Below are 14,335 nucleotides of genomic sequence, written 5' to 3' on the forward strand. Positions count from 1 at the left end.
TGGCAGAGTAGTGGGATGGTGCAAATTGTGAAAAGAGAGCCAGGAGGTTTTCTACCTTCAACTTCCACCCCCTCCCTGCTCCTCTTTTGCCTGCCCCCTCCACTTCCCCGCTGAAGGCACAAACACCTACTGCCCATGGAAGCTATTTCTAAGCAATCCCGGGCATCTGGGGAATGAGGCTCTGAACAAATATTGGAGCGTGTGTGTGCAGAGAGTGCACACACAAGCACACACACACACACACAGAGCCACGGTGCTGCTGCAAAGTCAAATATAGACCTTGTGGAAGGAGAACAATGGCTGGGGTTGGGTTACATGGCTGTAGGGCCAGCGAGCTGCTGTTTGTTGTGGGCTGGGGTGGAATTGGAAAAGCAAGGGGGGTGGGATGGGGGAGAACATTTGTTTTAACCTAGAGACCCCGGGCTGGTGCTGTGCATAAGGCGGAGAGGGTGACCCGGAGCAAGAGCTGAAGAGGATGATCATTTGAGTTGGCAGCTCAGAGGTGTTTGCAGTCTTTCTCCAGCTTCTTTGTGCTGCTTTTCTGCCTTTCTTAAGGAATTAGAGTGAGCAGGAAGGGGCAAATTTCTCTGGACTTCTGCACAGGGAAGAGTTTCTGCTCAAGAGAAAGCTTCTTCCTGAAGGAGAAGAGGCAACATTATCTGTTTTCTCAGCTCGGCATCTGCTTCTTGTCCCTGATGTCTGGCTGCCTCCAAGGTGCAGGTTCCAGAATCCGGAAGAAAGGGAAGCAGCTTCAGCTGGTTTTGACAGGTAATTCCTCCCTCTGTCTGTGAGTGGTGACGGTGTGTTGGGATGATGGTGGGGGAGGGAGTCTTCATCTGGCATGCATTGGAGGGAAAACCATGACAAGAGGTTGCTCCAGTTCCCACTCCAGGTCTCTGCTTTGTGACATTTCCTTCACTGGAGGGAGAAGCCATGGAGGGACTCTTATGGCTAGGAAAAAATCTTTCCTAATTCTGACCCAGCAGCTGTTCCATCTGAGACGCCTCTAGGGATGGCAGGGATCAGAGCCTAGTAGAGCAGGGTCTAAGCCAAGCACAGGAATCCCCTCAACACCCATTTCTTGGGTCTGCAAATAGAGCTGCTCTGATTAAATAGTACTGGGCAGTCCATGGGCTGACACAGCAAGTCTGAGACACAGGATTGTGCCTGGGGATGGGACAGGGGCCCTTCGGTGTGGAGAAAGAAGTGCACCCAATGTCCACATTGCATGGATCCCTTCTCCCTCCTCTGTATTCCCCTCTTACTCCCATCCATCCGTGCCTGCTTCTCTCTGTGATACGTACATGCAAAGCCAAACCTCAAACCACAAAACACATTTCCTCAGATATCCCACCTTCTGAAATCCCACCCTGGATTTTGTTCTTCATATCCCTTCCTTGGAGCTCAGATCTCCAACAACCAACTTCACCTCCTGCGCCTGGACAGCCCTCACTTGGTTGTACGGCTCTCACCTCCAGGAGAGGCAGCACAGGGAGAGCCACATGTCCCATCCTGTTGGCTGCACCCTATCCTATCTCCCTCTCTCACAGTGCTCATGCTGTGGACACAGATACTTACAGATATCAGCACATATCAGGGTCTCTCTGCAGGCCCCCTCCTATCTGCCCATTCAAATGCACACGAGGCATCCAGAGGGTTTTCTTAGGCACGTTTGACAGTGTGAAGTGTGAGAGCACACGAGCATGGCTGTGCAATGACGTTGCAGTGTAGTGTGGTCAGGAGCAGGGCAGATCCCAGCAGAGGAATGCAGGAGCAGATGAGGATGCTGCAGGAGGCGGTGTTCTCTCTGACACAGTGAAGGTGGTAGGATTTCAAGGAGGAAGTGAGGGTGAGGTTCAGCAGCTTACACTCAGTGTTGGAGGTGTCACCAGTAAACCTCTGGCCTCCAACCATGGCTGGCAAAGAGCGCGAGGCAGAGTGTTGTGGGTGTCACAGCAGAAATGTGGATCATTCCAGGTCCTAGAGATGTAGTGATGGAAGGAGAAGCTGTCTGGGTTTAAACCGAGTACCAGAAGCTGTGCTTCACCTGCAGCCTTCCCCTCCCCTTTTTGCTGTATGTTCCAGACATAGTAGGAATTAGGGCTCAAAAGCAGGCTGAGCTGGCTGTGAGGGATCTGGGGATGAGAATGGATGTAGAGACACAGGAAGTATCTCAGCATAGAGCTGGTGCACACCTGTCTCATAAATATCCGAAGAGCTGATGGAGCAACCTAAGCAGGAGGTTTGGACTTCTCTGTCCCTCTGTCTGTGGGGCGATAGAGATAGGAGGAGGAGGAGAAGGAGGGCAAGGAAAGGAACAGGGCTCCTGGCTGACAGGAGAGCAGGAAGGAGGCAGGAAGGAGGCAGCTTCTGCAGAGGATGGCAGGGGGGTAGCTCCCCATTTTATCACTCAGTCATGTTGTATTGTCCAGGCATGCCAAGGAGGAGCAAGCAGGGCTCCCCACTCAGAGCTGGTAGAGACCTTGGTTTTGTTGGGGTTGCTTCCTGGGCTGTTACTGGGTCCTGGGGCCTGCAGATCTACCCATGGCTGCCACAGGGTGCTGACAGGGCTGTCAGGAACTGCAGAGGGCTGGGGGCACTGGGTAAGGTAGCAGGGATGAGTTGAGCTTTGTCTAATGAGACGAGATGGAGTGTGAAAGATCCATGCCAGTAAGACATGGTTCTTCTTCCTTCCTGGTGAAAACCAGCAAACCTTGTGGGATACAGGGGTAGAAAAGAGCTGACTGTTGTGAACTTGTAATCTAATTAAGGATTGCTAGGACCTTTGAAGGTGACAAATACGATCTTGTCAAGTAGCAGAAAGGCCATGCAAGGTGAGTGGGAGAGCAGGCAGCTGCTTCTTCTGAAGATGTGACAGCCCAGACCCTCTCCCACAGCTGCCTTATTGTTCCTTGTCCACTGAAGTGCTGATGCCCACATCTCGTGAGTGGCAGCGAGAGAAATGCTGGGGACTACAGCTTCTCTGGATGGCTTCTCTTTTATGGGGTGACTACTACAAGTTGTGAGGTGACTACTACCTTTATTTTAAGGATGGGGCTTCTTAAACCTACAGTTTGCCAGTGGGGGCGTTTTAGTGGACCCCGGGGACATCAGGGAGGGGCTGCAGGAGGTGTTTTTGCTTATTAGTATTAGATAATCTGAGCAAAACGAAGGCTCGGATCACCGCGCAGCTATTTCTGAGCGGGCCGCCAGGCTGAGAGGCTCAGTGCCCCTCGGGGCCGGGCTCGGGGCCGCGCCCGTGCCCAAGCGAGGGCGGCGAGCGCTGCAGCCCCCCGAGCCCGGGCGGGGGTACCCCCGGCAAGGCCGCGCCCCTGCGGGGATCGCCAGCCCGGGACACCTCTCTCTCTCTCCGTGCTCTGCGATCGGGGCCGGGGGCCGCTGAGCCGCAGCTCCCCCGGGGCGGTGGGAGCGGGCGGGCCGTGCCGGGACCCCCCGCCCCCGGCGGCGGGAGCAGGGCAGGGGTGAGCGGGCAGGGCGGGCCGGGCCGGGGGCTGCCTGCGGTTTGGGGCGGCGGGAGGCGGGATGTCCCGGGGAGGGAGCGGGGATGTGCAGGCACACGCAGCCGCTGGCAGGCGGCCGGGGCTGCACGGCGGCGGCGGCGGCGGGCGGAGCGGCGCGGCACACGCGGCGGCAGCTCCCTCCGCAGCCCCGCGTCTCGGCAGCCCCGCCGCCGCCGCACCGGGCATGGCCGCCCCCCGCCGCGCCCCGCGATAGCCCCGCCAGCCGCCGCGTCGCCGAGGTGAGCAGGGGCCGGGGGACAGCGAGCGGCGGGGACCCGCAGCGCCCCAGCCCCGCCGGTCCCCCTTTCCCCGCCGCCGCCCCGGCCGCAGGGGCACCGGCGGGGCTCCGCGGAGGGCCCCCTCCGGGGACGGCCGTGGGGCGGGGTGGGTGGGGGGAAGGCGAGCACCCCCGTGGCCGTGCCCCTCCGGGGGCACTGGGGCTTGGGGTGGTCCCAAAGCCCCGGGGGAGGGGGCGGGGGGACAGGCGCGGCGAGCCGCGGCGGCGCGGCATCCCCCGGGTTCCCATCCCTGACCCTGGACCCCAGTCCGGAGGGGTCCCGATAGCCTTCGGACTAGGGGCAGTGCCTGATACCTCACGTCCTGAGGATGTCCCTGGTAGTCCCCAAGAGCACGGAGGTCCCTAATACCCTCGAGAGGGAGATTAATAGACTCGGGGGGCGTCCTCGCAGCACCTGGAGGTCTGGTAGTCCCCAGCCCGGCCAGGCAGAGGCAGACGAGCGGGACAGAGGGAGCTCCCTCGCCCGTGTGCTTGTGACCCAAAGCCAGGCCTGCCCAGGTGGGAGCTGCTCATGCCTCTCCTGGGCACCAGCTGCCGCCCAGGATGCTGGGGTACAGGGCGACCCCGGGGTTCTCCTGGGAGCAGCACCCATGGGGTGGCTACGTCAGGAGGTCAGAGAGGCTGCGCGTCGGGTGGGGAGGTGTGGGGGAAAAACAGCCTTTGCAGTGGCATGTGATGGGAGCTTGTGCTTCTCACAGCCCTGAAGCAATGTGATACTCGCTCTCCAGCCCTAAATTATTTTATAAGTTTCATAGCAATTGCTTCACCCTCCCCTGAAATGCAGCAGCTGTTTGGCACTGCCCAGTGTTTAGGGGCAGGAGGCAAAGGAGGGTCCTGCATGCATGGTGTCAGAGGGACTGTGGAGAGGGAGGATACAGCAATCCATGGTGGGATTTGGCTGGGGCAGTGACAGTAACATCCTGCAGCTCCTCTGAAAATGCTGCATCCTTCGTTGGTGGTAGTTTGTTTTCTGGAGAGATGCTTCAAGCGACATCACTGCTTTCCTGGGCTATTTTGTCTGGTCCAGGCAGGTGAAGCTCTTAGCAGGGACCCCAAAACCTCTTCCTGCAATGCATGTGTATGTGTAGGTGGGTGGGAGGACTTATGTCCCCGTCTTAGAAGTCTCTCACACAACTGTGGACCAAACATAACCTTCCAGAGCTAAGGAGTCAAACTGAAAATGGAATGGCCCCTGTTCATCACACCCACGCAGCTGGATAGAGTCCGCTCCATACCTTCACCGTTCTCCTAACAGAACTGTTTAACCCCTCCCATCTCATTACAATAATATATTTATGATATCACCCTCGAATTTCCTGCCCTTAACAACCCCAGAAGGCTGGGAGGGAATGGAGCATTTTTGGAAAGTATTTAATGCTACTTCAGGAGGGCGGTCGGAAAATAGATGGGTGCAGGAACCTTGGGCTGACGGGGCTCTCTGCAGGACAGCTGAGGAAAAGGAGCGCACCTAGTGAGAGGTGTGTGTTCACATTTCCTGCCTGCAGCTGCAGCCCAGCTCTAGTGCCTCTTGCTACACTCTCTTGCTTGGACAATGAAAGAGGGCTGCTGCTTACTGCCTGCCCCTCTGCTAGAGCTCCTGGATTCCCTGCTCCCCTGCAGGGTTTGAAAAGGAGCCTGGGCACTGTGGAGAACACTCAGCCCATCTATTCATTCAAATGTACACAGGAGGGCCTTATTTAACATGAAGCTGAAGCCTCCCAGATCTAGGGAGGGAAGACGAAGGTACCCACAGCTGCACTGGTATTTCTGGAGGTTTCTGATCTCTTCACAGCAGCTACTGTCCTTGGAGTACTCCAAGATGTGGTGTAACAGCCTGAGCTATTACACACTCAGGACTGAGTGTGCACACTAGGTTCTCCTGTACACACATTTTTGAAAGCTTTTTAATTTGTAGTGCCCCAATGCTGACTTAGAGAAAGGAGTCTGGATGCACAGAGGGGAGTGTGGTGACAAATCTTTATAAAACTTGAGTTTCAACTCAAAACTCCCAGGCAGTAGAGAGGAAGGGATGTGTGAAATGAAGCTGTGGTGTCAGCCAAGGGATTTTGCTGAGCTTTCTATTTTTCTCTCTATAGGTGTTCATCTCGGTGGGGCCACACTGACCATGCTCAGGAGCTTCTGTCTCCAGCTCATGTCCTTGATTTGGATCCTCTTGGCCCATCACCAGCTTGTGCAAGGTGAGTCTCTGTAGACATGGGTCCTTCTCTTTCATATCCATCTTTCCAAACTTGTGCTTGGCATTGCTGAAGTCTCCTCAGTTTTCCATGTAAAATAGAGATGGTCTGACCTGGAAAAGCAGAAAATGCTGCCCAGTTGTTAATCACCCGGGGTGTGACACTGGAGGCACCTTAGAAACCCTTGTCCACAGGGGTGGCAGTGCCTGAGCAGACTGGCAAAGACATTCCTGCCGCTCTGTCTCTCTCAGGGTGAATGGGTTCCCAAACCAACGAGCTTGGTCAGGGGAAAGAATGTCCCAAAAGTGAACAGTTGACCCTGGATCCAATGAGAAAAAGTCCTTTTCCAAAGATTAGTTTGCTCTATCCCTGCTCCGGATAAGCAGTGAATTCCCAAAGCTGTGTGCCAGGAGAGATGGTTACAAATAGGAAAGGTGGTGATACCCAGGCTTGGGGCTGAGCAGTCCCAGGATGCTGCTCCAGCTCCACAGTGATTTGTTTTAGGAGGCTCTCACCCTGTGCCATGGGACCTGCTGCCTCACTGCAGCGGAACTGCATGCACAGGAGATTTCTTCCCCTGCTTGTTTGCCCAGACAGCACAAAATGCTGCTTGGGAAAGCCTGAGCACATCTCTAGACATAGGGACTTTAATCTGTTTCGGTCCAGGATGAAAGGGCTCAGGTAAGGATATTCACCTCCTGGGCCTGGTCTGGGATTGCACAAGACTTCTGGAGAATCCCCCTGCTTCCCGACATGTGCTCTAGTTCTACTGCTTGTGGAGCCAGAGTGAGCCAGCTCCCCTGTAGAGCTAAGATGCAAGCAAGTGATGGGAAAGAGGGGAAGGTGGAGATGAAAGAGAACACCTGGCACAGAGGAGAGGATGAGAAGTGGCACAGTGAGGCCACGGCTCAGTTACAGCTTCTGTGGCATTTAAATAAATAAACAGAACTGGATACCTGGCCCCATGTGATGCCAAGTCCTGCTTCCCTGTGCTGGAAGGGGAGTGCTGGCAACTGGGTCCTGGAAGAGGGCAGGAGCCCCTGTCAGACTGCTCTGTGCCAATAGCTGTCCTTGGGCACAGCAACACCCTGGGAGGTAAAAAGAACCATTCTTTCCATTTCCATCCTTGGTCCCTTTGTGCCCCTTGCAGTACTTGGCCCTGAGCTTTCCCACCACACTTGCTGCAAGACTCTGGGACCCAGGTCCCAGGACACAGCTTGTCTCAATGCACAGGCAACCCCAGCTCTTGCCCAGAAGGGCTCAAAATATAAGGGAGGCAGCAGAGAAAAGGTGGGGAAGATGACCAGAGACTGGGTAGTTTTGAAACACAGACCCATTTCTCAATAAAGACAGTGTTACTGCTGGTTAGGTTACTGTGAAATCTTCATTTCTTGCGTGGCATCCATCAAGTGAGAGGAAGATTCCTCACCTTACAGTTCTGGGGACAGGTAGGCTGAGCACTTAAGGAAACACCCAGAGCCATGGGCAGATCTGGAATCATCTATAGTCTCTGCTTAATCTAAGTCCCCATGTCTCTTGTCTTGCAGGGGATGACTGTAGTGAGCGCTGCAATCTTGCCCATGGCTGCTGTGACCAGGATGGGAAGTGCAGGTATGGCTTGTCTTTGTCTCTCTGCTGCTCCTGACTGTAACTGCTCTCCCTCCCTTGATGCTGTGTCCCTGGTGCCTACATCCCTGCCCAGAGCTGAAGCGCCTCCTCCTCCACTCACCCACACCTGGAATCGAGGACTCTGCTCTCTTCTCCCCTGACATCCTCTGGAGTGAGAGATTTTGATGCCTCAGCCTCTTGCTGGTCCCCTCTAGCCTTTGCTCCTGTGCTTCCAGGGTGCCCACCTTCACACACTGACCAGTGTTATTCTGCTGAGCCCTTTATGTCTAGAGGGAAGCCTAGGACAGCCTGGCCATGCCTGGGTGATGGGAAGGAGCCTTCAGGCTCTGATATGATGGGGGAAAGTCATCAGGCAGCAGGGTTGGCCAGCTTGCTTGGCCTCCTTGCCGATTGAGGTGGAGGTGCTCTTCCTGGGGCATGGAAGAGAAGAACTTCCAGCCATGCATATCACCGAGGGCTTCAGGGGTCCCCTCTCAGAAGCCTGAGCTGTGGTGGGGATCTCTAGATGTTTTCATAAAGGGTTTACCAGCAAGCTGTGAGCTACAGCAGCAGAAGTGCCTGTGTGTACTTCGCATCCCAGCTCCAGCTGGTGCCCAGATCCCGCTGAGTCAAAGCACAGAGCCCGACCCTGCACTTCAGCCTGGGAAGCATCCATATAACTGCTCTGGGCTGCCACAGACCCACTGCCTGTTGTCCCACTGTAGGAACATCTGGAGCCCCCATTCTATAAAGCAGCACCAGGAGGCAATGGCTGGCTTGGACACCTGTGGCTGCAAGGGGACAGACTGCCCAATGCCACCCTGTTCTCCGTGCCAGGGCATGGCCAGGCCCCTTTCACAGGACAGCTCCGGTGTCACACCACACCTGGGCCACTTGTTCTTGCTAACTGCCACATCAGGGAGTGTCCAGCTCTGGTTTGGCTGGGCCTCTGTTTGCAGCTGCATAGAGCTCCTCCCTGAGCCCTTTCAGCAGCTGTGGCTGGCTGGGGGAGCAGCCCAGTGCAAAAGCAAAAGCCCCAGTGAGAAAGGCCACATGTCACCATGTGGCAGGTGTCCCAGCTGCAGATCTTTCCACACGTGAGTTGCTGCTGCCGAGTTCAGGCCTCCAGAGCATTTGCTGAACCTTGTGGCTTGGCAGTGCCTCAAAATCACCACAGACTCAGGGAGACTTGGCTGCTTACCTGGCCTCCTCCCTGGCAATTTTTAGGCTGGCCAGCTCCCTTTTCAGAGAAGTGGAAGAGTTGATGGCTTTTGCTCCTTGCAGGTACTGAGGGGTAGCAGTGTCCACATCCCTCTGCTCAGGGCTGTCCAGGTATGAATGTATTTCTCCAGACTATACCAGGCACATGGTATCACCTCCAGTCGTGTCGAGAAGCCTCTAATTAATATTTATTATTTATTATGTATTATTTGTTATTATTTATTTGTTTGTTTGTTTGTTTGTTTGTTTTTATTTAACCAATTTCTTCACTCTTCCTCTCTTTGGAACAACATACAGTGGCAACACCCAACTCAGGTTTGAAAATGCAGCTGTGGGCCAGCCCAAAAAACCTGCAGTTACCACACATTGTGCTGAAATGAGCCCCAGCCATGAAAATGAAACCCCTTCCTTACTCTAGAAACTGTGTTGTTTTTGTTAGGTTTCATTTCATGCTGGTTTGAGTATAGCTTTTGTTGTGGCTTGGTGCCACTGCCTCTCAGCTCTCATTTTGTTATCACTTGCTTTCTGCCTTGGAGCTGGCAGGTCTGAGGGATGCCTGCCACTGGAGCAATGCAGCTTGGCTTTACTTAGTCACTGCCACTGCCCTGCTCTTCTGGGGCCAGAAGGCTCGTTGTGTGCTGCAGGTTTTCCTGTTGCACTGCCCTTGTGAGCTGGCTGATAAGTCTATTCTGTGCACCAGCCATGGCAAGCAAGGTTTCATGGCTGGATAACAGTCCAGACAAAAAATGAGACACATTATAATGCAGAGAGCAGTGAAACATGCAGACCTCAGCAGCCTCTTGTCCCTCTCCCTCAGGAAGCTCAGGGTTAGGGGTGGCTTTTCTCTGCCTGTCAGAGTGGCTGCCTGCTGTGGGAGGCACGGGAGTTGCTGAGCTAATGTAGTGGTGTATACAGAGCAGCTGGTTGGAGGAGAGCAGAGGGACGTGGGCAGTGGAAGTGAAGCTGCTGAGCTCTGCTGCTGGCCACTCTCCCTCGCTGGCTGCAGAGGCTGTCTGCTCCTGCTCTGTCTGCTTGCTCCCTTGGACAGATGAGATGCCAGTACTCACCTCTGAGGGAGACAGCTGGGAGGTCCATGGGGCCTTCGGGAGGGTTTCCAAGCACGGCTGTGTCTGTGGGAGCCCTGCACAGCACACAGCCAGCTTTTCTGCAGCTCCTGCTGGGATTTGATTATGCTGCTATGCCCTGTCCTCCTGCAGGTGCGATCCAGGCTGGGAGGGGGAGTACTGCGAGGAGTGCGTGCGTATGCCAGGCTGTCTTCACGGGACGTGTCACCAGCCTTGGCAGTGCATCTGTCACACCGGCTGGGCTGGCAAGTTCTGTGACAAAGGTGAGTCGTGGCCTGGTGCTGAGGGCAGAAGCCCAGCACACCCTCATGGATATGTCAGCCAGCATAGCCAGAAGCCACCTGGGTGATGCTGTTTTGGCTGCCTGGAAGATGGGATTTTGCCTGGCTGCCACAGCTGGGACAATTCCCTTCCTGCAAAAGAGGTCAGACTGCTGACACTCCCTGGCTGCATGGCAAGAGCTGGTGTGACACTGGCCAGCCTCAGGAAGCGGAGCAGATAAATGCGTTGCATTTCCCATGCTGCATCTCCAAGCAGCTTCTGCTGCTTTCCCCAAGGCTTCCTGCCTTCAGCAGGTGGCTGAGGGACTCCCCTTCTTCAGCCCCAGAGACTCGTCTGTACCAGGGGGTCTCCACTGCTCAGACAGTTGGCATGCACTGCATCTTCACAACCACACAGGCACTGCACTTCTGTTGCTGCAGGTGCCTATTGGAGGGGAGAAGAGAGAAGCTTCTGCCATTTCTCCATCCCCAGGGGGTTTGGTGGGTTTGTGTTTGCACTGAGTTGGCCACATCAACCCTCTTTTCTCCCTAATCCACACCATTTTTTTCCCCTCAGACATCCACATCTGCGAACACCAATCCCCCTGTCAGAACGGGGCACAGTGCATCTACGATCGAGATGGGGAGTACTCCTGCTTGTGTCCAGAAGGTTTCCATGGGAAGGACTGTGAGATGAAGACAGGGCCATGTGAGAAGGCAGGGTGAGACACTGCAGTGAGATTGCAGAGAACATTAACTTTGGGTCACACACTGCCAAGTGGAGGCCCAGCTTGGCTCATTATGTGTGAATGTCCATACACTAATGGAGTTATGCCAAAATCACCTTTGGCTTTGGTTAAGCAGTGTGCAGTGCACAGTCGCACCAGGGCAAGGGCTTTGATGCAGTCTGAATAGATTCCTGTGCCTGCTGTAGGGGGACAGGAATCTGTTCATCATGCCTGGGACATCCTATCTCCCAGGCAGCCAAACGGCTGTGAGTGTGATGAGCTGACATCCCTGATGCCTTTGGGGAGCATCAGGAGGACATGTTTCCTCTTCAGATCACTTGGCTGAAGACCATCCCTGGTGCGTGGTGGGCCTGTGCACAGCCACATTCTTTGAGGGGGTCCCACGGCCTCTCACTCATGGAGACAGAAACTCCCGCCCAGTCTTCTCCTAGAGAGAGCTGCCCCCACAGAGAGAGCTGGACACTGACCGTGCAAGCAGCTCTGCGTGTTTACCTCCCTGGGGTGGGGGAAGCTGCTTGGTCTCCAGCGCCATGACCTATCCTTGCTCTCTCCATGCAGGTCTCCATGCAAGAACGGTGGGCAATGTCAAGACGAAAATGGCTTTGCCAGTAACTTCACCTGCCGGTGTCTCGCTGGCTTTGTGGGGGCTCTGTGTGAGCACGATGTGGATGACTGCCTGATGCGCCCCTGTGCCAACGGGGCCACCTGCCACGACGGCGTCAACCGCTTCTCCTGCCAGTGCCAGGTGGGCTTTGAAGGGCGTTTCTGCACCATCAACATCAACGACTGCGCCAGCCAGCCGTGCAAAAATGGGGGAAAGTGCTACGACCGCATCAATGACTATGACTGCTTGTGTCCTGACCGTTTCACTGGCAAAACCTGTGAGATCTCCGTCCCTGAGCCCACCTGGTCTCCTCCCTACCACCCTGCAAACCATGAGAATGCTGGAGGTGTCAAAAGCACCACTAGTGAGACGCCAGGGGTGACGCAGCCAGAGCCCATCAGGACTGTGGTCACAGGGCGGCGTGTGGCCAACCACAGTGAGAAAGAGCCAGGGGGAGGGTTGTTGAAAATATCTGTGAAGGAGGTGGTTACCCAAAGGGACTCAGGGCTGAGTGAAGCCCAGCTGGTGACAGTGCTGGTGTTCGGGGTGCTGACAGCAGTGCTGGTCCTCATCACTGTCCTGCTATTGCTGAGGAACTGGCAAAGAGGCCGTCAAAGGTCGAACTGGTGCCAAAGCCCTTCTCAGGCTGCAAGAAAGCTCCAAGACCAGGAGTGTCAGGTGGGCATGCTCAACACCATCTTGATTGAGCCAAGGAAGACCACAGAGCTGTGAGCTGTGAGGACTCTGAACCAGGCCCTGGCAGGTCATCATGCTGGCAAACCCCTCGAACTGCACCCTGCGGAGCCACACCAGCACCAACTGGGCAACAGGAAAAGGGTCCCAGGGCAGCAAACACGTCAACAACACCCTGGGTGTTGAGCATTGGTGTGATGGCCCTGCCTAGGTCTGAGCTGTCTCCTGTCTGGCTGGCTCAGCTGGCACCCATGAGCATTTGAAGGCAGGGCTGTGTTGGGCCAGCCCTGCATGGGAGTGATGGTGTGCTGCTTGCAGCAGCCTGTGCCACACAAGCACTGGTATCATTTGACGTAAGCACCCAGAAACAGGACAGGTAGTGCTGAGGAGGGCACAGCCCCCTTGCAAGCCCAAATACTGCCAGATCCCTTGTAACTCCTCTCTATGACTACAGGAAGGAGCTTTATCCTCATTTCTGCTGGTGTTGGGATGCTTCTTCCAGGGCCTTTGGGACAGTTGTGGCTGCATGGGTCTCCCTGCCACAGTACTGTATGGCGTAATTCCTGGCTGTTTCTGGAGGGTGTCATTTCAGATGCCATGTCCCCAGGTGAGCAAAAACCCTTGCTCCTTGGCCTTGTGGTTCTGTGAGCCAGTTCAACGAGACTTCAAAAATCATTGCAGGTCTCATGCCCTTCTGCCCTGGCTGGTGCACCCTCCTCTTGCTGTCAGACTTGGGGTTACAAACATGTTCCATACTTTCCTCCTGCTAATCCATGGGTCTCTTTGACCCATGTACCAAGCCGTCCTTTCTGGTCCGGCCACAAATGACCAAGCTTTCTGTGCCTCTGCAGTGTGCACTTCTGCCTCACTATTTGCTGTCCTCTGGGGTCCTCTGGGCCTGAGCTGGTCCTTCTCCTATGTCCTCACAGGTGAAGCCAGAGATGGACAAGGCTGTGCTGTGGCTGGTTCAAGAGCAATACAGGATCCAGGTCCTCCTTTCCTCTCCCACTGACTGAGGCAGGCAGCTGGCCCTAACCTCAAATCAGTCATTGCAGCATTTCTTGATACAACAAAGGCTAAACTCCGCACAGTGGATGCGAGGACAGCCTGCTAAGCCTGGGATAAGCACAGGAGGCAGACACAAAACTGCCTTCTCTACCATTGCTAAAGCACGGCTAAGAGGCAATAGATGGTCAGGTCACTTAGCCTTTGTACGAGGTCTGTTCCTGCCTGTGCTGGTCTGGTGTGCAGCAATCAGTGGCTCTCTCCCAGGACCAGGGATTTCTGTGCCTCCTCATGGGCATGGATGGCTAAGCAGTGGGGCAAAACTCTCCACAACCAAAGCCCTACTACTGGCTTGTAGGGTTGCAGAGCTGGGTCCAAGGTGATGTGAAGTGAGCCAAGAAGTGACTGCTCAGGCAGGAGTGAGAGCTGGGAGAGGGGACTGGAGCTTCATCAGAAAGATTATTTTTTTAATACATGGATGGATGATGTACCTTTATCAAATAAAACAAGTACAAGCCCAGAAACAGTGTATCAGAGAATCATAAAACAAGTTCGGTTGCAAGGGACCTCTGAACATCAACCTCCTGCTCTCAGCAGATCCTACTTGGATCAGGTTACTCAGCCATCATTTTGCTCAAGAATGCAAACCCAGACCGTGGCACAGGAGTTGTCCTGCCTTATTCTCCATATGCAGGGATGGGGATGGGGCTCCTAGAGACTCAGGGAAAGGAATGGCACCTATCCCTGGACAGCATAGCAAAGGTGTGGGCTAGGCATTGCCTTAAGAGTGTTGGGAAAGAGTCCCAGGTGTCTATGGCAAAAGCAGGATCCTACACCTGAAAGCAGCTGTGGGTTTGTGCAGCTAGGAACAGGGCAGGAGGGATAGAAAATTTCCCTTGAAGGAGTGGTCTTGAAATAAACTAGCCTTAGAGGCCTTTAATGCAACTGCATTCTAGCCCGTACAGGGGAAGGCCCTCTCCACTGAAAAGCAGAGGAAAAGCATCAAGGTCCCTGGGTGCAACCTTCTGGGCTTGGAAAAGCCTTCTGGGAATAGAGTAGGTAGGGTTGTATTTGTCTAGAGAGGGCACTACTCTTG

General features: G+C 54.9%; 1 protein-coding gene across 2 annotated transcripts; it reads left to right on the top strand.

The window, feature by feature from the left end:
• The first annotated feature begins 3,377 nt into the window (after positions 1-3,377).
• On the top strand, positions 3,378-14,255 carry DLK2 (delta like non-canonical Notch ligand 2). 2 transcript variants are annotated; one of them, XM_063390669.1, is made up of 6 exons: positions 3,378-3,482; positions 5,916-6,017; positions 7,562-7,625; positions 10,061-10,191; positions 10,766-10,910; positions 11,496-14,255. In XM_063390669.1, the coding sequence occupies exons 2-6, from the start codon at positions 5,945-5,947 to the stop codon at positions 12,271-12,273; spliced, it is 1,191 nt and encodes a 396-aa protein (XP_063246739.1). In that variant the 5' UTR covers positions 3,378-3,482; positions 5,916-5,944; the 3' UTR covers positions 12,274-14,255. The 2 variants fall into 2 exon arrangements, with proteins under 2 accessions (XP_063246739.1, XP_063246738.1); XM_063390668.1 differs by lacking the exon at positions 3,378-3,482 and adding an exon at positions 3,598-3,760.
• Positions 14,256-14,335: the final 80 nt, after the last annotated feature.

The sequence above is a fragment of the Prinia subflava genome, chromosome 2 (assembly GCF_021018805.1).
Source record: "Prinia subflava isolate CZ2003 ecotype Zambia chromosome 2, Cam_Psub_1.2, whole genome shotgun sequence".
In the NCBI taxonomy this organism is placed as follows: Eukaryota; Metazoa; Chordata; class Aves; order Passeriformes; family Cisticolidae; genus Prinia; species Prinia subflava.

What these genes read in the sequence shown, in the direction of transcription:
- DLK2 (XM_063390669.1), top strand. Translation starts at nt 5,945, where the DNA reads ATGCTCAGGAGCTTCTGTCTCCAGCTCATGTCCTTGATTTGGATCCTC. An exon ending in TGGCAAGTTCTGTGACAAAG is followed by an intron (nt 10,192 to 10,765) that starts GTGAGTCGTGGC and finishes TTTTCCCCTCAG; the next exon opens with ACATCCACATCTGCGAACAC. An exon ending in GGGCCATGTGAGAAGGCAGG is followed by an intron (nt 10,911 to 11,495) that starts GTGAGACACTGC and finishes CTCTCCATGCAG; the next exon opens with GTCTCCATGCAAGAACGGTG.